This window comes from Salvelinus namaycush, chromosome 6 (genome assembly GCF_016432855.1).
Source record: "Salvelinus namaycush isolate Seneca chromosome 6, SaNama_1.0, whole genome shotgun sequence".
NCBI lineage: Eukaryota > Metazoa > Chordata > Actinopteri > Salmoniformes > Salmonidae > Salvelinus > Salvelinus namaycush.
In genome coordinates, this window is record NC_052312.1 from 44382511 (window position 1) to 44407706 (window position 25196).

Genomic DNA, 25196 nt, shown 5'->3' on the forward strand with positions numbered 1-25196 from the left:
CTGTGGGCCTTAATGTGGGAGGGAGGGAGGGGGGGGGAGAGAGAAGAGAGGATAAGAGAAGGAGAGAGAGGGTAGGAGGGAGAGAGGGAGAGAGAGAGAGAAGAAAAGAGGATAAGAGAAGGAGAGAGAGGGTAGGAGGGAGAGAGAGAGAGAAGAAAAGAGGATAAGAGAAGGAGAGAGTGGGTAGGAGGGAGAGAGAGAGAAGAAAAGAGGATAAGAGAAGGAGAGAGGGTAGGAGGGAGAAAGAGAAGAAAATAGGATAAGAGAAGGAGAGAGAGGGTAGGAGAGAGAGAGAGAAGAAAAGAGGATAAGAGAAGGAGAGAGGGGAGGAGGGAGAGAGAGAGAGAGAGAAGAAAAGAGGATAAGAGAAGGAGAGAGGGGGTAGGAGGGAGAGAGAGATAAAAAAAGAGGATAAGAGAAGGAGAGAGGGGGTAGGAGGGAGAGAGAGATAAGAAAAGAGGATAAGAGAAGGAGAGAGGGGGTAGGAGGGAGAGAGAAGAAAAGAGGATAAGAGAAGGAGAGAGCGGGTAGGAGGGAGAGAGAGAGAAGAAAAGAGGATAATAGAGGGGGTAGGAGGGAGAGAGAAGAAAAGAGGATAAGGAGAGAGAGGGTAGGAGGGAGAGAGAGAGAGAAGAAAAGAGCATAAGAGAAGGAGAGAGGGGGTAGGAGAGAGAGAGAGAGAGAAGAGGATAAGAGAAGGAGAGGGGTAGGAGGGAGAGAGAGAGAGAGAAGAAAAGAGGATAAGAGAAGGAGAGAGGGGGTAGGAGGGAGAGAGAGAAGAAAAGAGGATAAGAGAATTAGAGGGGGGGTAGGAGGGAGAGAGAGAGAAGAAAAGAGGATAAGAGAAGGAGAGAGGGGGTAGGAGGGAGAGAGAGAAGAAAAGAGGATAAGAGAATTAGAGGGGGGGTAGGAGGGAGAGAGAGAGAAGAAAAGAGGATAAGAGAAGGAGAGAGGGGGTAGGAGGGGGAGAGAGAGAGAGAGAGAGAGAGAGAGAGAGAGAGAGAGAGAGAGGGTCACAGGGGGTGATTCTGGTCATATTTGCTTGCCTGCTGAAAATAACAATCCTGTTTTTCCTAACGAGCACATAACTCGCTCGGTGGGAAACATCGGCCAATTAAAAACTAAAAAAAGGCCCCACATTGCTGGTTCATCTGAAATCATGATTTTTTTTTAATGAAAGATGACTAAAACTGTGCTTGAACGCAAAGAGTGCAGTACTACCAGCCGAGCTGCTGCTTTAGCTACGTTTCCTAAAGCTAACGTGTGTGTCTCTATCCTGTTCTGGTTCTTCACATGTGCTTTCCAGGCTTCCGACTGTTATCAGGCTAATCAACCCTGTCTGTGCCAGTGTGTTTCCTGTCAATCACACTAGTCGTCACGGTGATCACATAGGTTACATGGCACATCACCAGCGCTCTACCCAACTTCCTCCGGGGACGTGGGGGATACATGCAGCTACAACGAGAAGATCTGAGCACGCTGCAACACCTGAAGATCTCCTGGATGGGTGGTGTGTACGTACGTAGTATTAGTGAGGGGTTATGTCGGGTGCCAAAGGCTGCCACGCTCCAACGTGATAGGATTGTCACGCTCACGGCGACGCAGGGCTCAGATTGGCTCTAAATTAATGCAAATTAATTAATTATCGCATTAAGACGAATTAAGTGATGACGAAAGTCAATTTCATGGCCTCTGCCAAAGTCAAGTGGCACTGGAAAGAGGAATGGGGGATACCTAGTCAGAAAGCCTTCAACTGAAATGTGTCTTCAGCATTTAACCCAACCCCTCTGAATCAGAGCGGTGCCTTAATGGACATCCACGTCTTCTGTGCCCGGGGAACAGTGGGTTAACTGCCTTGTTCAGGGGAACAGTGGGTTAACTGCCTTGTTCAGGGGAACAGTGGGGTAACTGCCTTGTTCAGGGGAACAGTGGGGTAACTGCCTTGTTCAGGGGAACAGTGGGGTAACTGCCTTGTTCAGGGGAACAGTGGGGTAACTGCCTTGTTCAGGGGAACAGTGGGGTAACTGCCTTGTTCAGGGGAACAGTGGGTAACTGCCTTGTTCAGGGGAACAGTGGGTAACTGCCTTGTTCAGGGGAACAGTGGGTAACTGCCTTGTTCAGGGGAACAGTGGGTAACTGCCTTGTTCAGGGGAACAGTGGGTAACTGCCTTGCTCAGGGGAACAGTGGGTAATTGCCTTGTTCAGGGGAACAGTGGGTAACTGCCTTGCTCAGGGGAACAGTGGGTAATTGCCTTGTTCAGGGGAATAGTGGGTAACTGCCTTGTTCAGGGGCAGAACAACAGATCTTTACCTTCTCAGCTCGGGGATTCGATCCAGCAACCTTTCGGTTACTGGCCCAAAGCTCTAACCATGAGGCTACCTGCCGCCCCATGAACGGGAGGGGGAGTGAGACCCCCACCCACCCCCACCTCGTTATGGAACACACACTAGTGAATGTGTGATTGAGTGAATGACCGAGAGAGAAAGAGAGTGATTGAACCAATAAAAGCGTCTGTGTATGTGTGATGATGCAACACGCTCATTAACCCCTGCTCTGTCCAACCAACTCCTCGTTCCCACGAGGCATGAGACCATGCACACAGTCACATTGAATCACAGCCTCCCGTCCTATTCAAGGAGCCAAAAGGGGATAGGCGCTGGGGCCAGTATTTGGCAGACTCCTCTACGGCTGTAGTGTGTAGTGTACACACTAACCAGCGTGTTGTTAGACACAGGGCTATGCATGAGACGCCACACACAACCGTCCCAGCTTTGTTGTGTCTGAACACATTACTCAGAGTGTGTAGAAAACATTGGTAAGAATATTAACGGTAAGAATGTATATATGTTTAAAGGAGAGCCTAAGAGAAAGACGTCCCTTAACATTGTAGATGTCTAATGCCTTTGGGCTGTGGATGGGTGGAGGGGGTTGAGTCTGGGTCAGCTAGAAGAATGATAATGATATAAAATGTGAGGGTTGGTTCCCTCTGTCGATGGCAGGGGGTTGGATGGGTTAGTAGTAATTACATGAGTGGCTGGCCATAGTGCTGCTTCACTGGGCTCGGGCTAACAGGCCTACATAAACACACTGTCGCTCACAACACACACACAGAATGCAAACAGACAGACAGAAACACAAACATGCAGACAAACACACACACAACCTTGGCAGCCCACAGAGAACAATGATGACCATTAAGTACAACAGCAACAGGAGAAGCTGTACACTAGATCACCTCTTTAAGCTCAGAGGGCTAAACTATGGACCTCTCCTCAAACCGACCCATAATGCATCGCACACGGAGAGCGAGGGGAGGAGGGTGATGATGGGAGCAGCCACGCCAAGACACCTGGGATTGTTATTTATTCTGTCTCAAACGTTCCCTCCCTCCACTGGGGAATGACAGAATAACCTGGTGATTTATTCCAGTCTTTCAGTAGCAAAAACAAGCGGAACGTTGGTGTGTTTCTCTGCAGGAAGGTGGAGGATGCAGAAGGGAGATACATGTGAGAGCAGAGAGAGACAGTCTGGGCTGTGATGCAGAACTGCCCGTCATCCATGAAGTCAGCCTCGTACTAGTCCCGTCTCTCGCACACACACACACGAAAACACAAACCAAAACAACCCAGTCAAAATATCAGACAACCCCCCCACACCCACCTGTCTCCACGTCCTGGGTGTAGAAGTGCATGGTGTCCGTGATCTCGGTGACATACACAGCTCTGTAGTTGGCTGTGCGCTCTTTCTCCTCCGTCACGTGCACCACCTCCTCCACCTTCTTCTCCTCATAGTTGGCCCAGATCTGATGGGGGGAAGGTCACATGATTAGGGTGAAGCATGACAGAACACTCCCTGTTCTTATGTGTAATATAATGATATCATTAATGTGAGGTCTTCCTCGTTAAATTGGGGATCTACTTGTAGGACAAATGAAATAATATTCAGTCCACTGTCTTGACTGAAGACCACAGCAAAAAGGAAATTTCTCATGTCTAAACCTCCAGCTAAGCATGCCAGTTCCTTATTATACGTCACATGATCAAACATCTAACATACTCAAAACAAACCAGACACCAAACTCCTACTTTAATCACTGCCAACTCCAACAGAACAATTTACTCTCCTAAATGACTCCCATGACTTGATCCAGGGCCTGTTTTGATGCCAAAGGGAAATACGGTCCAGAACAAACAACCCTTAGACCAGAGAAACATGGGTCTGTTATCTAACAGCAACAGCAATCCCCTGTGGGACAACCTCTCCCTCCTTCCATCTCTCCCTCTCTTCACCATCCTCTAGAGTGTTTCTGGTGTGGAAACCAGGTCAGCTCCTCTCCAAGGTTGGCCCTCTGTCGGGAGGGCAGGAGGCTCATTAAGGGAAGAGTGCTCCGCTTGGGGCCACAAATCAAACACTATGGTCGACACTATGGACGCACAAACACACACGAAAACACACACATGCGCGCATGAAAACAGCCACACACGCGCGTGTGAGGGACAGGATGACAAGAGCTGCCTATTCATCTCTCTACATGCTGATGTTCTGGGGCTCCTGCTGATGGGGTCACTGAACCCCACTGTCAGGGAGAACAGTGGAACACAACTTCACAACAACTGAAGTCTCCTTTCCTTGTGTAACACCACAACACAGCTTGTTCTACTCCTTTCATGTCCACCGCAGGCTGTTGTGTTTACTTGCAGGTAAAAAATATTTAAAAAGTGTGTTTTTTATATAGTGTAGCGATATCAAATCAAATGTTATTTGTCACATGCTTTGCAAACAACAGGTGTAGACTAACAGTGAAACGCTTGAAGGCCCTTCCAACAATGCAGAGAGATGTATTTTGAAAAAGTAATAACGAGGAATAAATAGAATGAGTAACAATAACTTGGCTAAATACACAGGGTACCGAGTCGGTGCTGGGGTACAAGGTAGATATTACTATGTTCGGAAAAAGTTATTATGCACAGATAATAAACAGCGAGTAGCAGCAGCATGTGAAGAGTGTGAATATATATGTGTGTGTGTGTGTGTGTGTGTGTGTGTGTGTGTGTGTGTGTGTGTGTGTGTGTGTGTGTGTGTGTGTGTGTGTGTGGCATTAATATGTACGGGTGTGCGTGTTGTGTGTTTGTGTGTGTTGGAGAGTCAGTGTAGTATGTGTGAGTGTGTGGTTAGAGTCCAGTGAGTGTACATCGAACCTGTGCAAGAGAGTGAAATAAGAGAATGAAATAAGCAGCCTCAAGCTGTTCAGGAGCCTTCTGGTCCCAGACTAGGCAGCCTTATGGCTTGAAGCTGTTCAGGAGCCTTCTGGTCCCAGACTAGGCAGCCTTATGGCTTCAAGCTGTTCAGGAGCCTTCTGGTCCCAGACTAGGCAGCCTTATGGCTTGAAGCTGTTCAGGAGCCTTCTGGTCCCAGACTAGGCAGCCTTATGGCTTGAAGCTGTTCAGGAGCCTTCTGGTCCCAGACTAGGCAGCCTTATGGCTTGAAGCTGTTCAGGAGCCTTCTGGTCCCAGACTAGGCAGCTTTATGGCTTGAAGCTGTTCAGGAGCCTTCTGGTCCCAGACTAGGCAGCCTTATGGCTTCAAGCTGTTCAGGAGCCTTCTGGTCCCAGACTAGGCAGCCTTATGGCTTCAAGCTGTTCAGGAGCCTTCTGGTCCCAGACTAGGCAGCCTTATGGCTTGAAGCTGTTCAGGAGCCTTCTGGTCCCAGACTAGGCAGCCTTATGGCTTGAAGCTGTTCAGGAGCCTTCTGGTCCCAGACTAGGCAGCCTTATGGCTTGAAGCTGTTCAGGAGCCTTCTGGTCCCAGACTAGGCAGCTTTATGGCTTGAAGCTGTTCAGGAGCCTTCTGGTCCCAGACTAGGCAGCCTTATGGCTTGAAGCTGTTCAGGAGCCTTCTGGTCCCAGACTAGGCAGCCTTATGGCTTGAAGCTGTTCAGGAGCCTTCTGGTCCCAGACTAGGCAGCCTTATGGCTTGAAGCTGGTCAGGAGCCTTCTGGTCCCAGACTAGGCAGCCTTATGGCTTGAAGCTGTTCAGGAGCCTTTTGGTCCTAGACTAGGCAGCCTTATGGCTTGAAGCTGTTCAGGAGCCTTCTGGTCCTAGACTTCTCGCTCTGGTACCGCTTATCACCAGCTTTTAGCAGCTGGCTAATTATTTAACTGTGTGGTATCATCAGCTAATTACCTTCACAAGGTCTCTCTCTCCCTCCCTCTCCCCTTCTCTCCCTCCAAGCAGTGTTACATGCTGACTAGACCAGGCACAGGCGTGAATCTGCGTGTGCCATCGTGCGCATGTTGATTTTGTCCATCCACAGCAGAAGCGATCAGGACACGCAGGTTAAAATATCAAAACAAACTCTGGACCAACTATATTCATTTGGGGACAGGTCGAAAAACATGAAACATTCACAGCCATTTAGCTAGCTAGCTTGCTTGCTGTTGCTAGCTAATTTGTCGTGGGATATGAACATTGGGTTGTTATTTTACATTAAATGCATAAGGTCTTTTTTTCCCTGGGTCTTTGTAGAATTTTGCGTCACACGTGTTCTCTACTCCGACATTTAAACCACAGATAAAAGAGGAAACCTAGTTAGTTTCTAGTAATCTCTCCTCCTTCAGGCTTCTTCTTCTTCTTTGGACTTCATATGGCGGTTGGCAACCAACTTTACAGTGCATTACCACCACCAACTGGACTGCGGACCTCAGTTCATCTTTCAATCACCCACGTGGGTATATGCTCCTAAAAACCAATGAGGAGATGGGAGAGATGAGACTTGCAGCACGTCAAGCGTTAAAACCAAGTTCTATTTTAGCGCCTGGCTACGCAGACGCTCATTGACGCGAGCGATCCGTTTGGAGGAAATTACTGAACAACATGTATGTGTACATTTATTTCGCAATGCTCGCGCATGTAACGCGATGCGCGGTGTGGTCAGCATGTTAGCATGGTAGGCTAATTACACCCAATGTTTTATAGGGCTTTTACGACATGCTAGCACTAACCAATTACATCTGACGTGTGCAGCGTAAGACATTTACAGGCCCATTTCACTACTGCAATGAGTCGTGCTAGTGAGTCGGCTTACTGCCTGCTACCTTGAATCATTGGGAAAACATATTTATTATACAACAAGTGACACAGAGCGCCAGCCGAGCGAGCCTTGGCGGGTGCCCTGCCCACTTGGATACAAAAGACTGGGTCAAACCACCAAATTACATTCAATTGCTTCTTCGTGGTGCCAAATAAAGGGAAGGGACATTTAAAAAATAATAACTTTGTGGACACGACCGACCAGGAGTTAATTAACCTCTCTTGGGTACGTGAGACGTTAGCGTCCCACCTCTTCAACAGCCAGTGAAACTGCTGGGCGCCAAATTCAAATACAGAAATACTCATTATAAAAATTCAGAAAACAAAACATATTTTACATAGGTTTAAAGATTAACTTCTTGTGAATCCAACCACGGTGTCAGATTTTAAAAATGCTTTACGGCGAAAGCATACCTTACGATTATTTGAGAACATAGCCCACTAGACAAATCATTACAAACAGTAACCAGCCAAGTAGAACAGTTACACAAGTCAGAAATAGAGATAAAATTAATCCCTTACCTTTGATGATCTTCATATGGTTGCACTCAGCAGACATTCATTTACTCAATAAATGTTCCTTTTGTTCGATAAAGTCTCTTCATATCCAAAAACCTCAGTTTTGTTTGCGTGTTTTCTTCAGTAATCCACAGGCTCAAACGCAGTCACAACAGGCAGACAAAAAATCCAAATTGTATCCGTAAAGTTCATAGAAACATGTCAAACGATGTTTATATTAAATCCTCAGGTTGTTTTTAGCCTAAATAATCGATAATATTTCAACCGGACAATAACGTCGTCAATATAAAAGGTAAACAAGAAAGGCACTATCTCGGTCGCGCGCATGAAAAAGCTCTGTGACACTTTAGGGTCCCCTCATTCAGACTGCTCTTACTTCCTCATTTTTCAGAATACAAGCCTGAAACAATTTCTAAAGACTGTTGACATCTAGTGGAAGGCATAGAAACTGCAATTTGAGTCCTAAGTCAATGGATACTGTAATGGCATTGAATAGAAAACTACAAAACCAAAAAAACAACTACTTCCTGATTGGATTTTTCTGAGGTTTTCACCTGCCAAATCAGTTCTGTTATACTCACAGACACTATTTTAACAGTTTTGGAAACTTTAGAGTGTTTTCTATCTAAATCGACCAGTTATATGCATATCATATCTTCTGGGCCCGAGAAGCAGGCAGTTTAATTTGGGCATGCTTTTCCTCCAAAATTCCAAATGCTGCCCCCTACCCTAGAGAAGTTAAGACCCAAACATGGCCACGCTTCACAAACTTCCACGGGTCTTTTTCTCCATCCCTCCCGTAGATATTAATGGAGTCAATACCCACAATGCAGTGGGTCTTCAGCAGAGGGTAATGACATGTCTGGGCTTTTAATCAAACCTGCAGGACCAATCCGAGTGACACAGATTAGCGTGTCACTGTTCATTACCGTGGCAACTGTCACCGTGGTGGCGTCTCTGTGGGGGTTTGGGAGTCGTTCATGCCGATTCAGGCCAAGTGACCTCTGACACGTTGGCCCACGTCATGCCGCCGCAGTGGCAAGGGAACAGGAGGAGAGAACACACACAGAATGCCAATCACAGCGCTGCTTTCACAAAGACGATGCAGAAGTGCCCTTCCACATGGTGCTCACCCCCCCACACACATTCTCCCTCGCTGTGCCCTAGGCGGATGACCTTCCGTGAGCAACCGACCATTCCTGTTTGTTCCACTTGAACGCAGGTATGTGACTGCTGTTGCTGCTTCGACACAGTAGACGCGAGAGGAGTTAGGATTCCAAGCTCCCTGTGTCCGGCTCCAAAAAGCAGAGCCAGTAAATCATCAGGCCTCTACTCCTGAAAAGGAAAACTGTTCTATAAGGACAACAACAGGGTTCCAAAAGGAGGACAACAACAGGGTTCCAAAAGGAGGACAACAACAGTGTTCCAAAAGGAGGACAACAACAGGGTTCCAAAAGGAGGACAACAACAGGGTTCCAAAAGGAGGACGACAACAGGGTTCCAAAAGGAGGACGACAACAGGGTTCCAAAAGGAGGACGACAACAGGGTTCCAAAAGGAGGACGACAACAGGGTTCCAAAAGGAGGACGACAACAGGGTTCCAAAAGGAGGACGACAACAGGGTTCCAAAAGGAGGACGACAACAGGGTTCCAAAAGGAGGACGACAACAGGGTTCCAAAAGGAGGACGACAACAGGGCTTCCAAAAGGAGGACGACAACAGTGTTCCAAAAGGAGGACGACAACAGGGTTCCAAAAGGAGGACGACAACAGGGCTTCCAAAAGGAGGACGACAACAGGGTTCCAAAAGGAGGACGACAACAGGGTTCCAAAAGGAGGACGACAACAGGGTTCCAAAAGGAGGACGACAACAGGGTTCCAAAAGGAGGACGACAACAGTGTTCCAAAAGGAGGACGACAACAGTGTTCCAAAAGGAGGACGACAACAGTGTTCCAAAAGGAGGACGACAACAGTGTTCCAAAAGGAGGACGACAACAGTGTTCCAAAAGGAGGACGACAACAGTGTTCCAAAAGGAGGACGACAACAGTGTTCCAAAAGGAGGACGACAACAGTGTTCCAAAAGGAGGACGACAACAGTGTTCCAAAAGGAGGACGACAACAGTGTTCCAAAAGGAGGACGACAACAGTGTTCCAAAAGGAGGACGACAACAGTGTTCCAAAAGGAGGACGACAACAGTGTTCCAAAAGGAGGACGACAACAGTGTTCCAAAAGGAGGACGACAACAGTGTTCCAAAAGGAGGACGACAACAGTGTTCCAAAAGGAGGACGACAACAGTGTTCCAAAAGGAGGACGACAACAGTGTTCCAAAAGGAGGACGACAACAGTGTTCCAAAAGGAGGACGACAACAGTGTTCCAAAAGGAGGACGACAACAGTGTTCCAAAAGGAGGACGACAACAGTGTTCCAAAAGGAGGACGACAACAGTGTTCCAAAAGGAGGACGACAACAGTGTTCCAAAAGGAGGACGACAACAGTGTTCCAAAAGGAGGACGACAACAGTGTTCCAAAAGGAGGACAACAGTGTTTCCAAAAGGACGACAACAGTGTTTCCAAAAGGACAACAACAGTGTTTCCAAAAGGACAACAACAGTGTTTCCAAAAGGACAACAACAGGGGTTCCAAAAGGACAACAGTGTTCCAAAAGGACAACAGTGTTCCAAAAGGACAACAACAGTGTTCCAAAAGGACAACAACAGTGTTCCAAAAGGACAACAACAGTGGTTCCAAAAGGAGGACAACAACAGTGTTTCCAAAAGGAGGACAACAACAGTGTTTCCAAAAGGAGGACAACAACAGTGTTTCCAAAAGGAGGACAACAACAGTGTTTCCAAAAGGAGGACAACAACAGTGTTTCCAAAAGGAGGACAACAACAGTGTTTCCAAAAGGAGGACAACAACAGTGTTTCCAAAAGGAGGACAACAACAGTGTTTCCAAAAGGAGGACAACAACAGTGTTTCCAAAAGGAGGACAACAACAGTGTTTCCAAAAGGAGGACAACAACAGTGTTTCCAAAAGGAGGACAACAACAGTGTTTCCAAAAGGAGGACAACAACAGTGTTTCCAAAAGGAGGACAACAACAGTGTTTCCAAAAGGAGGACAACAACAGTGTTTCCAAAAGGAGGACAACAACAGTGTTTCCAAAAGGAGGACAACAACAGTGTTTCCAAAAGGAGGACAACAACAGTGTTTCCAAAAGGAGGACAACAACAGTGTTTCCAAAAGGAGGACAACAACAGTGTTTCCAAAAGGAGGACAACAACAGTGTTTCCAAAAGGAGGACAACAACAGTGTTTCCAAAAGGAGGACAACAACAGTGTTTCCAAAAGGAGGACAACAACAGTGTTTCCAAAAGGAGGACAACAACAGTGTTTCCAAAAGGAGGACAACAACAGGGGTTCCAAAAGGAGGACAACAACAGGGGTTCCAAAAGGACAACAACAGTGTTTCCAAAAGGACAACAACAGTGTTTCCAAAAGGACAACAACAGTGTTTCCAAAAGGACAACAACAGTGTTTCCAAAAGGACAACAACAGGGGTTCCAAAAGGACAACAACAGGGGTTCCAAAAGGACAACAACAGGGGTTCCAAAAGGACAACAACAGGGGTTCCAAAAGGACAACAACAGGGGTTCCAAAAGGACAACAACAGTGTTTCCAAAAGGACAACAACAGTGTTTCCAAAAGGACAACAACAGGGGTTCCAAAAGGACAACAACAGGGGTTCCAAAAGGACAACAACAGTGTTCCAAAAGGACAACAACAGTGTTTCCAAAAGGACAACAACAGGGGTTCCAAAAGGACAACAACAGTGTTCCAAAAGGACAACAACAGTGTTCCAAAAGGACAACAACAGGGGTTCCAAAAGGACAACAACAGTGTTCCAAAAGGACAACAACAGTGTTCCAAAAGGACAACAACAGGGGTTCCAAAAGGACAACAACAGGGGTTCCAAAAGGAAACACCTTGAGGGGTAAAGTAGCTTTTAGGACTCTGTGACCTTCAGTACCCCGGTGAATGATGTGTAGCCGGAACACGCGCGCACGCACACACACACACACACACACACACACACACACACACACACACACACACACACACACACACACACACACACACACACACACACACACACACACACACACACACACACACACACACACACACACACGGTTGAAAACTGAGACCTACTGGATAATGTGAAGGCAGGGTCCATTGCTGTAATGGTCTCCCTCATGATGAAAGACAGACAGACACGCTTACACACTGAAGCCACAAGAATGATGTGATGCTGGTGATGGTTCCAGAGGGATGCTGGTCCATGTTGACTCCAATGCTTCCCACAGTTGTGTCAAGTTGGCTGGATGTCCTTCGGGTGGTGTACCATTCTTGATAAACACGGGAAACTGTTGAGCGTGAAAAACCCAGCAGTGTTGCAGTTCTTGACACAAACCGGTGCTCCTGGCACCTACTACCATACCCCGTTCAAAGACACATAAATCTTTTGTCTTGCCCATTAACCCTCTGAATGGCACACATACACAATCCATGTCTCAATTGTCTCAAGGCTTGAAAATCCTTCTTTAACCTGTCTCCTCCCCTTCATCTACACTGATTGAAGTGGATGTAATAAGTGACATCAATAAGGGATCATAGCTTTAACCTGGATTCACCTGGTCAGTCTGTCATGGAAAGAGCAGGTGTTCTTAATGTTTTGTACAGCAGGTGTATTCTGTGACACACAATAATAGTCTGTGGCTGTGTTGCACATGATGTGTAATCATAATCAGTAGCCCCCACCATTCAGAGTAGGGCCCCTACAGCACACTGCTGCCATAGTGACTGATGGGTATGGCTGAGTACACTGGTATCAGCATGTTGTTAACACACCCAGGTCACATGGCATGGGGTTTAACATGGGATAATCATGCTATGCTAGTGAAGCATGAATAGTCAGTAGTGACAAATGGTAAGAGATAGCTGAACCAAAGCCTAAGGGTGAACTGTGCCTTGCAGATGTCACAGCCAAACCCCTTGAGGTACTGAAGAGTAGACTGACTGTTTTACTAAAACCACAACCGGCTTTATATACAAATGTGCAAAGACATTTTCAAATGAACTAACTAATAACGAACAAAGTGAAAAACACTGCAGAGTTTGAAGAGAGGAAACGTGAGTCTGGAAGGGCTTGCAGCAGTACTGGTATAGACTGGAATGGGAGGTCATTTAGAATGTCCTGGCAGACTAAGAGACATTACATTCAGAAAATTCGCTTTTTCACACACACACACACACACACACACACACACACACACACACACACACACACACACACACACACACACACAGCCTTGTTCACGTGTGCACACACACCCCCCCGGAACCAGGGGGATGGGGACATTGGGAACATTGATTAAAGGTGACAGCATGTCAATTCCAATAGAGTGTGTTCGGCCCGGGCGAGACCAAATCTCCATCAACACCCAGAGCACAGACACACTCAGTGGGGCATACTCACACACACACACACACTCACTGGGGCACACACACACACACACACTCACTGGGGCATACTCACACACACACACACACACACACTCACTGGGGCATACTCACACACACACACACACTCACTAGTGCATACTCACACACACACACTCACTGGGGCATACACACACACACTCACTGGGGCATACTCACACACACACACTAGTGCATACTCACACACACACACTAGTGCATACTCACACACACACACTAGTGCATACTCACACACACACACTAGTGCATACTCACACACACACACTAGTGCATACTCACACACACACACTAGTGCATACTCACACACACACACACACACACACTAGTGCATACTCACACACACACACACACACACTAGTGCATACTCACACACACACACACACACACTAGTGCATACTCACACACACACACACACTAGTGCATACTCACACACACACACACACACACACACACTAGTGCATACTCACACACACACTAGTGCATACTCACACACACTCACTGGGGCATACTCACACACACTCACTGGGGCATACTCACACACACACTCACTGGGGCATACTCACACACACACACTCACTGGGGCATACTCACACAGGCACTCACTGGGGCATACACACACGCAAACACGCAAACACACACACACACACACACACACACACGAAGAGTGAGATGAGGGTAGTAGGGTGTACAAGGACACGCACAGGTTGGATAAATCCACACTGCTGTCATTGTCTGTTCTACACTACACAGTGAACTATCACTCGAGGTAGGACATGCCCACAGACCTCCACATCAGCTTCAGTCTAAACCATTTCCAACAACCCTGCTACTCCTTCTCTGGTGTAGGCTATACACTAGCTTACTTGTCTCATACTGGTTTTATCAAACTACTCAGAAGCCTTTGCCCTAAACGTCAAGTACTTCACTTGCAAGTTTTCAAACCTATCACACAATGAAAAGTACAGCACTATTCGTTAGCAATTGAGGTAATTGACATTTTGAAAATACGCAGCTGTGGAAAAGCTAGTCATATCTGTCTAGAGCTGGAGGAGAACATGAATGTAGGGAGAGCGTATGGAGCAGCCTCTCTCCAGTTACACCACCCACATATGTAGTTTCATTGTTCAATAGTGCTCTGCAAACAATACAAATCAATACAAGTGCTTGTTATTAATAAAAGTGACCTTTGCAGATCAATCTAAGCCTCTATTACGTTCCTAATGAAGGGGCCTTGAAAAGTGAATGCTTCATTAAATAAATGGCTGCTCTCTTGCCACGTTTCCCTTCGAGTCTACATCTTATATGATGAGTGAACCTCGAACGTTCGTCACCGAACACTCAGAGAAAACAAACTGAGCCCAAACTATGCTTGTTTGACGGGAGACACGAGACAAAGCCCCCAAGAAGATTCAGTAAAGTAAATAAAGGCTACATGTTCACCTGAACTTCAGAACATTCAGACGTAGTTCCCAATCCCACATTCAATAACAAAGATGCACCATTCCTCCAGTTCAATCGTCCAACCACAAGGTATCCACTCAGGTCAGGACATAACCACTACCTCATCCCCACTAGACTTGATTGGTAAACCAATACATGTACATGACCGTGCGCAACACCTACTGTACATGACCGTGCGCAACACCTACTGTACATGACCGTGCGCAACACCTACTGTACATGACCGTGCGCAACACCTACTGTACATGACCGTGCGCAACACCTACTCAATAGTGCTCTGCAAACAATACAAATCAATACAAGTGCTTGTTATTAATAAAAGTGACCTTTGCAGATCAATCTAAGCCTCTATTACGTTCCTAATGAAGGGGCCTTGAAAAGTGAATGCCTCATTAAATAAATGGCTGCTCTCTTGCCACGTTTCCCTTCTCGAGTCTACATCTTATATGATGAGTGAACCTCGAACGTTCGTCACCGAACACTCAGAGAAAACAAACTGAGCCCAAACTATGCTTGTTTGACGGGAGACACGAGACAAAGCCCCCAAGAAGATTCAGTAAAGTAAATAAAGGCTACATGTTCACCTGAACTTCAGAACATTCAGACGTAGTTCCCAATCCCACATTCAATAACAAAGATGCACCATTCCTCCAGTTCAATCGTCCAACCACAAGGTATCCACTCAGGTCAGGACATAACCACTACCTCATCCCCACTAGACTTGATTGGTAAACCAATTTGAACACCAGGCTTTCCTTACAATGTTGAGCACAACGTTGTATTAATGAGTAGAGATATTGGGTTGATGGAGTTGGCGGGCCTGTGGCTGACCCCGGATTCCTCTGGCTCAACCGTTGCCATGATGTGTCGGGGGAACTATTCGAGGCTGGAAATGATGAACCAGCCTGGCGAATCAGAGTGCCACTCCAGCCAACCAATCCATCCCACCACTACACGGGCTCAATCTATACCACTACACCACTCAACCTAACTAGGGGCTCTATAGTGCAGCTGTGATACATCCCATGTAAGAACACGGTCATACGCAACCTGGGCCTGGTACGCGTTCGCCAACACAATGACAATCCATACAACGCTTTCTGTAACGGGGACGCGTTACAGCCTACTATGCATTCATCAGCCACATAGAATATGAATGACAATGACATGAATTGATGCAATCATTGTATTTGTATGGACAACACACTCTGGCAAGCCGTGCAACACCTACTGTACATGACCGTGCGCAACACCTACTGTACATGACCGTGCGCAACACCTACTGTACATGACCGTGCGCAACACCTACTGTACATGACCGTGCGCAACACCTACTGTACATGACCGTGCGCAACACCTACTGTACATGACCGTGCGCAACACCTACTGTACATGACCGTGCGCAACACCTACTGTACATGACAGTGTGCAACACCTACTGTACATGACAGTGTGCAACACCTACTGTACATGACAGTGTGCAACACTTACTGTACATGACAGGTGTGCAACACCTACTGTACATGACAGTGTGCAACACCTACTGTACATGACCGTGCGCAACACCTACTGTACATGACAGTGTGCAACACCTACTGTACATGACAGTGTGCAACACCTACTGTACATGACCGTGCGCAACACCTACTGTACATGACCGTGCGCAACACCTACTGTACATGACCGTGTGCAACACCTACTGTACATGACAGTGTGCAACACCTACTGTACATGACAGTGTGCAACACTTACTGTACATGACCGTGTGCAACACTTACTGTACATGACAGGTGTGCAACACCTACTGTACATGACAGTGTGCAACACCTACTGTACATGACAGTGTGCAACACCTACTGTACATGACAGTGTGCAACACTTACTGTACATGACAGTGTGCGCAACACTTACTGTACATGACAGTGTGCGCAACACTTACTGTACATGACCGTGTGCAACACTTACTGTACATGACAGGTGTGCAACACTTACTGTACATGACAGGTGTGCAACACTTACTGTACATGACCGTGTGCAACACTTACTGTACATGACAGGTGTGCAACACTTACTGTACATGACAGGTGTGCAACACTTACTGTACATGACAGGTGTGATGGCATAGTGCGCAATTTACTGATGACGCTTTACATACATGTGTACAGCCATGTTAATGAATTGTTAGAAGGACAGAACGTGATGTCTATGCACAGTGCATCCATCATGGAACAGCTGTATTAATAATGACTACAAGCATGTTAACAGGAATTATCATTGCTGGTAAATGTTTGAAAAACACGCACAGTGGGGGAGGAATCTGTAAAGTGCTTGGCTGATTGGCACATGGGAGGATATGAACAAGACCAATATCCTCAGTGTGTGTGTGTGTGTGTGTGTGGAGCCAGAATGTGCGTTTTACACGATCTGAAATGCTGTTTTAATAAAACCATCGATCAAAAACAGGGAGGCATAAAATCCCTTCTCACTTGTCTTAAGTGCAAATGTTAATGTTTCAACCATCTGGGTGATGAGAGGGGTGGTGGCTGGTGGAGCTTAGAGAGCCATAGAGGGTTGACCATGACTGATTCCACGATGAAGACCGATGTTCTCGTCAGGTAACACACGGGGAGATGTGGGTTGAACGGTGAATGATTTGACTGATTGCAATGACTTCAGGTAAAAACACAATCCTCCGATTAAGACAAATGCAGAGCAGGTGACTCGTAGCAATTTTCTTATTTGGTGCATATCACATTTCCTCCTGATCCAACAATGAAAGAAAACCACAGGGCTCGTCTCTGATTGGATGGGTGCTTGATTGACAGGTGTCATTGGGAACCCACACAGCAGTACACTGGGTACAACGGTAGAATGTGAGGACATTTGACAGGCGGTATGATGTATGGAGGAGACCTGGTGATCCAAGGACATTAACCCAATCACCAAGGTTAACAGGGGGTGGTCATGGAGCATTAACCCCTCGTGGCTCGCCCTGTTTTAGGGGATTAAGCGAGAAGGGTGGATGTTTGTGTGTGATGATTTACGATGTATGTATGTTAGTATGAGGGCCACGTGGTTCTCAACTCACTGCCCTGCAGCGCATGACTGCCTTGAGCACAACACTGTAATAAAACACACATGTAGGCGACACACGCATACGTAGCCGACACACACACACACACACACACACACACACACACACACACACACACACACACACACACACACACACACACACACACACACACACACACACACACACACAAGGCCTTGGGAAGACAGGTGGGGACAGGAGGGTGAGCTAGGACAGTATCTTCACACACTGGGACAACACAATAACACGCTGGCTTATTGGCTCTAAGGTCACACCGATAAACACAATAGCCCAACACAGAGGCCAATTTAACAATACTATACTAGGGCTGGGCCTATACACATACCAATCCCAACACACTAGGGCTGGGCCTATACACATACCAATCCCAACACACTAGGGCTGGGCCTATATACATACCAATCCCAACACACTAGGGCTGGGCCTATATACATACCAATCCCAACACACTAGTGCTGGGCCTATATACATACCAATCCCAACACACTAGGGCTGGGCCTATATACATACCAATCCCAACACACTAGGGCTGGGCCTATATACATACCAATCCCAACACACTAGGGCTGGGCCTATATACATACCAATCCCAACACACTAGGGCTGGGCCTATACACATACCAATCCCAACACACTAGGGCTGGGCCTATATACATACCAATCCCAACACACTAGGGCTGGGCCTATACACATACCAATCCCAACACACTAGGGCTGGGCCTATACACATACCAATCCCAACACACTAGGGCTGGGCCTATATACATACCAATCCCAACACACTAGGGCTGGGCCTATATACATACCAATCCCAACACACTAGGGCTGGGCCTATATACATACCAATCCCAACACTCTAGGGCTGGGCCTATATACATACCAATCCCAACACTAGGGCTGGGCCTATATACATACCAATCCCAACACACTAGGGCTGGGCCTATATACATACCAATCCCAACACACTAGGGCTGGGCCTATATACATACCAATCCCAACACTCTAGGGCTGGGCCTATATACATACCAATCCCAACACACTAGGGCTGGGCCTATATACATACCAATCCCAACACACTAGGGCTGGGCCTATATACATACCAATCCCAACACACTAGGGCTGGGCCTATATACATACCAATCCCAACACACTAGGGCTGGGCCTATATACATACCAATCCCAACACACTAGGGCTGGGCCTATATACATACCAATCCCAACACACTAGGGCTGGGCCTATATACATACCAATCCCAACACACTAGGGCTGGGCCTATATACATACCAATCCCAACACTCTAGGGCTGGGCCTATATACATACCAATCCCAACACTCTAGGGCTGGGTCTATATCACAGCACAGGAAACTACTGTGGCTCAGCCCACTCATCCAAGAGGTGTAGGGTGTACTAGCACCTGGGGTCAGCTTTTAATATTGTGCACTAATGGATTGGGGGAGGGGAAGCTGATCCCAGATCTGTACCTAGTAGAAACTTCCCCCAGAGACATATGAGCAAGACTTCATTCTTTCCAAAAGGCTAAACTCCAATGCCCACCCACCACACACTTAAACCACACAGATACACACAGGCAGACACGCACACACAGCGGCGGTTTAACAAGCCGTGAGCTCTAACTGCCCTAATCCCTTTTTCCCACCCAGTCTCTCCCGAACAGCATCGAAATCTGGAGGACAAGACGGGAGAGGAGGAGAGAACGCAGAGAGACCTGGATGTGGTTACTTAGCAAATAGATGATGCATTAAAACTGAACAGGTGGTGCGGCTGGTGGTGAGTATTGGGGGGGGGGGGGGGGGGGGGGGGTGAGCAGCTGGGAATTTAAACAGAGAGCGAGAGAGGAGGGTGAGAGTGAGAGATTGAAAGAGAGACTCTCCTTAGCCTCTTATATCACAGCCAACAGATGTCCGTAGTCGGTGGACAGCGGGCGGCGGCTGGGCGAGCAGCGGTGGGCTCCTCAACCCCCGGCTTTCATGACTCATTTCAGAAAATAACCCTTAAGCTCTCTCTGGTTGTAGCCTTCCTAACTTTTTCAAATTGACACAGGAGCTCATCCACCATTCACTTTACTGGTTCTGGGTTAGCACGTGGCGCAGAGTGCTAAGGAGTTTACCGTGGCGGACGCTATCGCCACCTGGATACCGAGGTGACCACAGCATGGCGTAACCATGGAAACAGGAGGAAAAGCATGCATGCGGAAAAATCCTGTGACACACATGCAAAGATGAACACACATATGAAGACACACACACACACACCTCTGTTTTGATGCGACCCGGGCTCTCTCCATCATTTACATGAACACACACTTCTCCCTCTTTTACACACACATACGTTAGCCCACTGGGGGAACCTTTGTAACACATGGAGCCTTACCGCTAGCAGAAAACGACCGCATTGCATGTCAATCGGCGTGTCATTAAGGCCGGGCTGCATTACATCCGGCCATGATTGGGAGTCCCATAGGGTGGCGCACAATTGGCCCAGCGTCGGCGTCTGGGTTTGGCTAGGGTAGGCCATCATTGTAAATAAGAATTTGTTCTTAACTGACTTGCCTAGTTAAATAAAAGGTTAAATAAAATGAAAACTAAAACATCATCAAGCTACAAGGACATCATCAGAAGAAAAACAAAGTGGCGTCATGCAATTAAATCTGTTGTAGTCTGCCTGACGAGGGGGTGTGTGTGTGTGTGTGTGTGTGTGTGTGTGTGTGTGTGTGTGTGTGTGTGTGTGTGTGTGTGTGTGTGTGTGTGTGTGTGTGTGTGTATACAGTGCCTTCAGAAAGTATTCATACCCCTTGACTCATTACACATTTTGTTCTCTACACACAATACCCAATAATGACAAAGTGAAAACATGTTTTTAGACATTTTTGCATATGTATTGAATAATTACATAAGTATTCACACCCCTGAGTCAATACATGTTAGAACCTTTGGCAGCAATTTCAGCTGTGTGTCTTTCTGGGTAAGGCTCTCAGAGCTTTGCACAACTAGATTGTACAATATTTGCACATTATTCTTTTGAAAATTCTTCAAGCTCTGTCAAGTTGGTTGTTGATCATTGCGAGAATTTGCTAGACAGCAATTCCAGTGTCTGGTGGAAAGCAGACTGAACAAGGTTTTCCTCGAGAATTTTGCCTGTGCTTAGCTCTATTCATTATCTTTTGATCATAAAAAAACTCCCTAGTCCTTGCCGATGACAAGCATACTCATAACATAATGCAGCCAACACCATGCTTGAAAATATAAAGAGTGGTACTCAGTGATGTGTCGTGTTTGCCCCAAACACAACACTTTGTATTCAGGAATTAAAGTGAATTTCTTTGCCAATTTTTTTGCAGTTTTACTTTAGTGCCGTATTGCAAACAGGATGCATGTTTTGGAATATTTGCAACTCTGAATGTTTTAAAGACACCATTGGCCTCATGGTAAAATCCCTGAGCGGTTTCCTTCCTCTCCGGCATTTGAGTTAGGAAGGACGCCTGTATCTTTGTAGTGACTGGGTGTATTGATACATCATCCAAAGTGTAATTAATAACTTCACCATGCTCAAAGGGATATTTAATGTCTGCATTTGTTATTTTTACCCATCTACAAATAGGTGCCATTCTTTGCGAGGCATTGCAAAACCGCCCTTATCTTTGTGGTTGAATCTGTGTTTGAAATGTACTGTTTGACTGAGGGACCTTACAGATAAGTACAGAGATGAGATAGTCATTCAAAAATCATGTTAAACACTATTATTACACACAGAGTGAGTCTATGCAACTTATTATGTGACATTTGAACTCCTGAACTTATTTAGGCTGGCCATAACAAACACTACATTTCAATTCAATACATTCATTATAAGTTCAGGCTGTAACAACAAAATGTGGAGAAAGTCCAGGGGGTGAACACTTTGAAGACACTGTATGTGGTCCTCATTCATTAAAAAGGGCAGGAGGTTGCAAATGCATGGAAAATAGGAATTCACTTCCCAACGCATCAGTGAGTGATGTTCCAAAAGACAGGACATTTTATACAATGTCCCTCGATGTTCCCGTACATAATTGTTCTTAAACAGTAGTAACTTTTCCAGAGCGCAAGGGTTCAAAAGGGCTGTTCTAAGTGTGTGTGTGCATGCTACTTGAATGTAGTCTCTCTGTTCCCAGTGTATCGCCTTCTGTCTCTCTCTGTTCCCAGTGTATCGCCTTCTGTCTCTCTCTGTTCCCAGTGTATCGCCTTCTGTCTCTCTCTGTTCCCAGTGTACCGCCTTCTGTCTCTCTCTGTTCCCAGTGTACCGCCTTCTGTCTCTCTCTGTTCCCAGTGTACCGCCTTCTGTCTCTCTCTGTTCCCAGTGTACCGCCTTCTGTCTCTCTCTGTTCCCAGTGTACCGCCTTCTGTCTCTCTCTGTTCCCAGTGTACCGCCTTCTGTCTCTCTCTGTTCCCAGTGTACCGCCTTCTGTCTCTCTCTGTTCCCAGTGTACCGCCTTCTGTCTCTCTCTGTTCCCAGTGTACCGCCTTCTGTCTCTCTCTGTTCCCAGTGTACCGCCTTCTGTCTCTCTCTGTTCCCAGTGTACCGCCTTCTGTCTCTCGCTGTTCCCAGTGTACCGCCTTCTGTCTCTCGCTGTTCCCAGTGTATCGCCTTCTGTCTCTCTCTCTTCCCAGTGTATCACCTGTCTCTCTCTTCCCAGTGTATCACCTGTCTCTCTCTTCCCAGTGTATCACCTCTTTCTCTCTTCCCAGTGTATCACCTGTCTCTCTCTTCCCAGTGTATCACCGATCGACCTCTCTTCCCAGTGTATCACCTGTCTCTCTCTTCCCAGTGTATCACCTGTCTCTCTCTTCCCAGTGTATCACCTGTCTCTCTCTTCCCAGTGTATCACCTGTCTCTCTCTTCCCAGTGTATCACCTGTCTCTCTCTTCCCAGTGTATCACCTGTCTCTCTCTCTTCCCAGTGTATCACCTGTCTCTCTCTCTTCCCAGTGTATCACCTGTCTCTCTCTCTTCCCAGTGTATCACCTGTCTCTCTCTCTTCCCAGTGTATCACCTGTCTCTCTCTCTTTCCAGTGTATCACCTGTCTCTCTCTCTTCCCAGTGTATCACCTGTCTCTCTCTCTTCCCAGTGTATCACCTGTCTCTCTCTCTTCCCAGTGTATCACCTGTCTTTCTCTCTTCCCAGTGTATCACCGATCGACCTCTCTTCCCAGTGTATCACCTGTCTCTCTCTTCCCAGTGTATCACCTGTCTCTCTCTTCCCAGTGTATCACCTGTCTCTCTCTTCCCAGTGTATCACCTGTCTCTTCCCAGTGTATCACCGCTCTACCTTCCCAGTGTATCACCTCTCTCTCTCTTCCCGAGGTATCACCGCTCTACCTTCCCAGTGTATCACCGCTCTACCTTCCCAGTGTATCACCGCTCTACCTTCCCAGTGTATCACCGCTCTACCTTCCCAGTGTATCACCGCTCTACCTTCCCAGTGTATCACCGCTCTACCTTCCCAGTGTATCACCTCTCTCTCTCTTCCTGAGGTATCACCGCTCTACCTTCCCAGTGTATCACCTCTTTCTCTCTTCCCAGTGTATCACCTCTTTCTCTCTTCCCAGTGTATCACCTGTCTCTCTCTTCCCAGTGTATCACCTGTCTCTCTCTTCCCAGTGTATCACCTGTCTCTCTCTTTCCAGTGTATCACCGCTCTCTCTTCCCAGTGTATCACCGCTCTGCCTCTCTTCCCAGTGTATCACCGCTCTACCTTCCCAGTGTATCACCGCTCTCTCTTCCCAGTGTATCACCGCTCTACCTTCCCAGTGTATCACCACTCTCTCTCTTCCCAGTGTATCACCGCTCTACATTCCCAGTGTATCACCTGTCTCTCTCTCTTCCCAGTGTATCACCTGTCTCTCTCTCTCTTCCCAGTGTATCACCTGTCTCTCTCTCTCTTCCCAGTGTATCACCTGTCTCTCTCTCTTCCCAGTGTATCACCTGTCTCTCTCTCTTCCCAGTGTATCACCTGTCTCTCTCTCTTCCCAGTGTATCACCTGTCTCTCTCTCTCTTCCCAGTGTATCACCTGTCTCTCTCTCTCTTCCCAGTGTATCACCTGTCTCTCTCTCTCTTCCCAGTGTATCACCTGTCTCTCTCTCTCTTCCCAGTGTATCACCTGTCTCTCTCTCTCTTCCCAGTGTATCACCTGTCTCTCTCTCTTCCCAGTGTATCACCTGTCTCTCTCTCTTCCCAGTGTATCACCTGTCTCTCTCTCTTCCCAGTGTATCACCTGTCTCTCTCTCTTCCCAGTGTATCACCTGTCTCTCTCTCTTCCCAGTGTATCACCTGTCTCTCTCTCTTCCCAGTGTATCACCTGTCTCTCTCTCTTCCCAGTGTATCACCTGTCTCTCTCTCTTCCCAGTGTATCACCTGTCTCTCTCTCTTCCCAGTGTATCACCTGTCTCTCTCTCTTCCCAGTGTATCACCTGTCTCTCTCTCTTCCCAGTGTATCACCGGTCTCTCTCTCTTCCCAGTGTATCACCGGTCTCTCTCTCTTCCCAGTGTATCACCGGTCTCTCTCTCTTCCCAGTGTATCACCTGTCTCTCTCTCTTCCCAGTGTATCACCTGTCTCTCTCTCTTCCCAGTGTATCACCTGTCTCTCTCTCTTCCCAGTGTATCACCGATCGACCTCTCTTCCCAGTGTATCACCTGTCTCTCTCTTCCCAGTGTATCACCTTTCTCTCTCTTCCCAGTGTATCACCTGTCTCTCTCTTCCCAGTGTATCACCTGTCTCTCTCTTCCCAGTGTATCACCGCTCTGCCTCTCTTCCCAGTGTATCACCGCTCTGCCTCTCTTCCCAGTGTATCACCGCTCTGCCTCTCTTCCCAGTGTATCACCGCTCTGCCTCTCTTCCCAGTGTATCACCGCTCTACCTTCCCAGTGTATCACCGCTCTCTCTTCCCAGTGTATCACCGCTCTACCTTCCCAGTGTATCACCACTCTCTCTCTTCCCAGTGTATCACCTCTCTCTCTCTTCCCAGTGTATCACCGCTCTCTCTCTTCCCAGTGTATCACCGCTCTACATTCCCAGTGTATCACCGCTCTCTCTTCCCAGTGTATCACCTCTCTCTCTTACCAGTGTATCACCTCTCTCTCTTCCCAGTGTATCACCTCTCTCTCTCTTCCCAGTGTATCACCGCTCTACATTCCCAGTGTATCACCTCTCTCTCTCTTCCCAGTGTATCACCGCTCTACCTCTTCCCAGTGTATCACCGCTCTACCTTCCCAGTGTATCACCGCTCTACCTTCCCAGTGTATCACCGCTCTACCTTCCCAGTGTATCACCTCTCTACCTTCCCAGTGTATCACCTCTCTCTCTCTTCCCAGTGTATCACCTCTCTCTCTCTTCCCAGTGTATCACCTCTCTCTCTCTTCCCAGTGTATCACCTCTCTCTCTCTTCCCAG

General features: G+C 47.2%; 1 protein-coding gene across 1 annotated transcript in view; it reads right to left on the bottom strand.

The window, feature by feature from the left end:
* snd1 (staphylococcal nuclease and tudor domain containing 1) overlaps window positions 1-25196 on the bottom strand; it is a 312352-nt gene that overhangs the window by 70404 nt on the left and 216752 nt on the right. The window contains exon 18 of the mRNA XM_038996705.1: window positions 3662-3803. Coding sequence (XP_038852633.1) covers window positions 3662-3803 — 142 coding nt within the window. The remainder of the gene's footprint in view (window positions 1-3661; window positions 3804-25196) is intronic.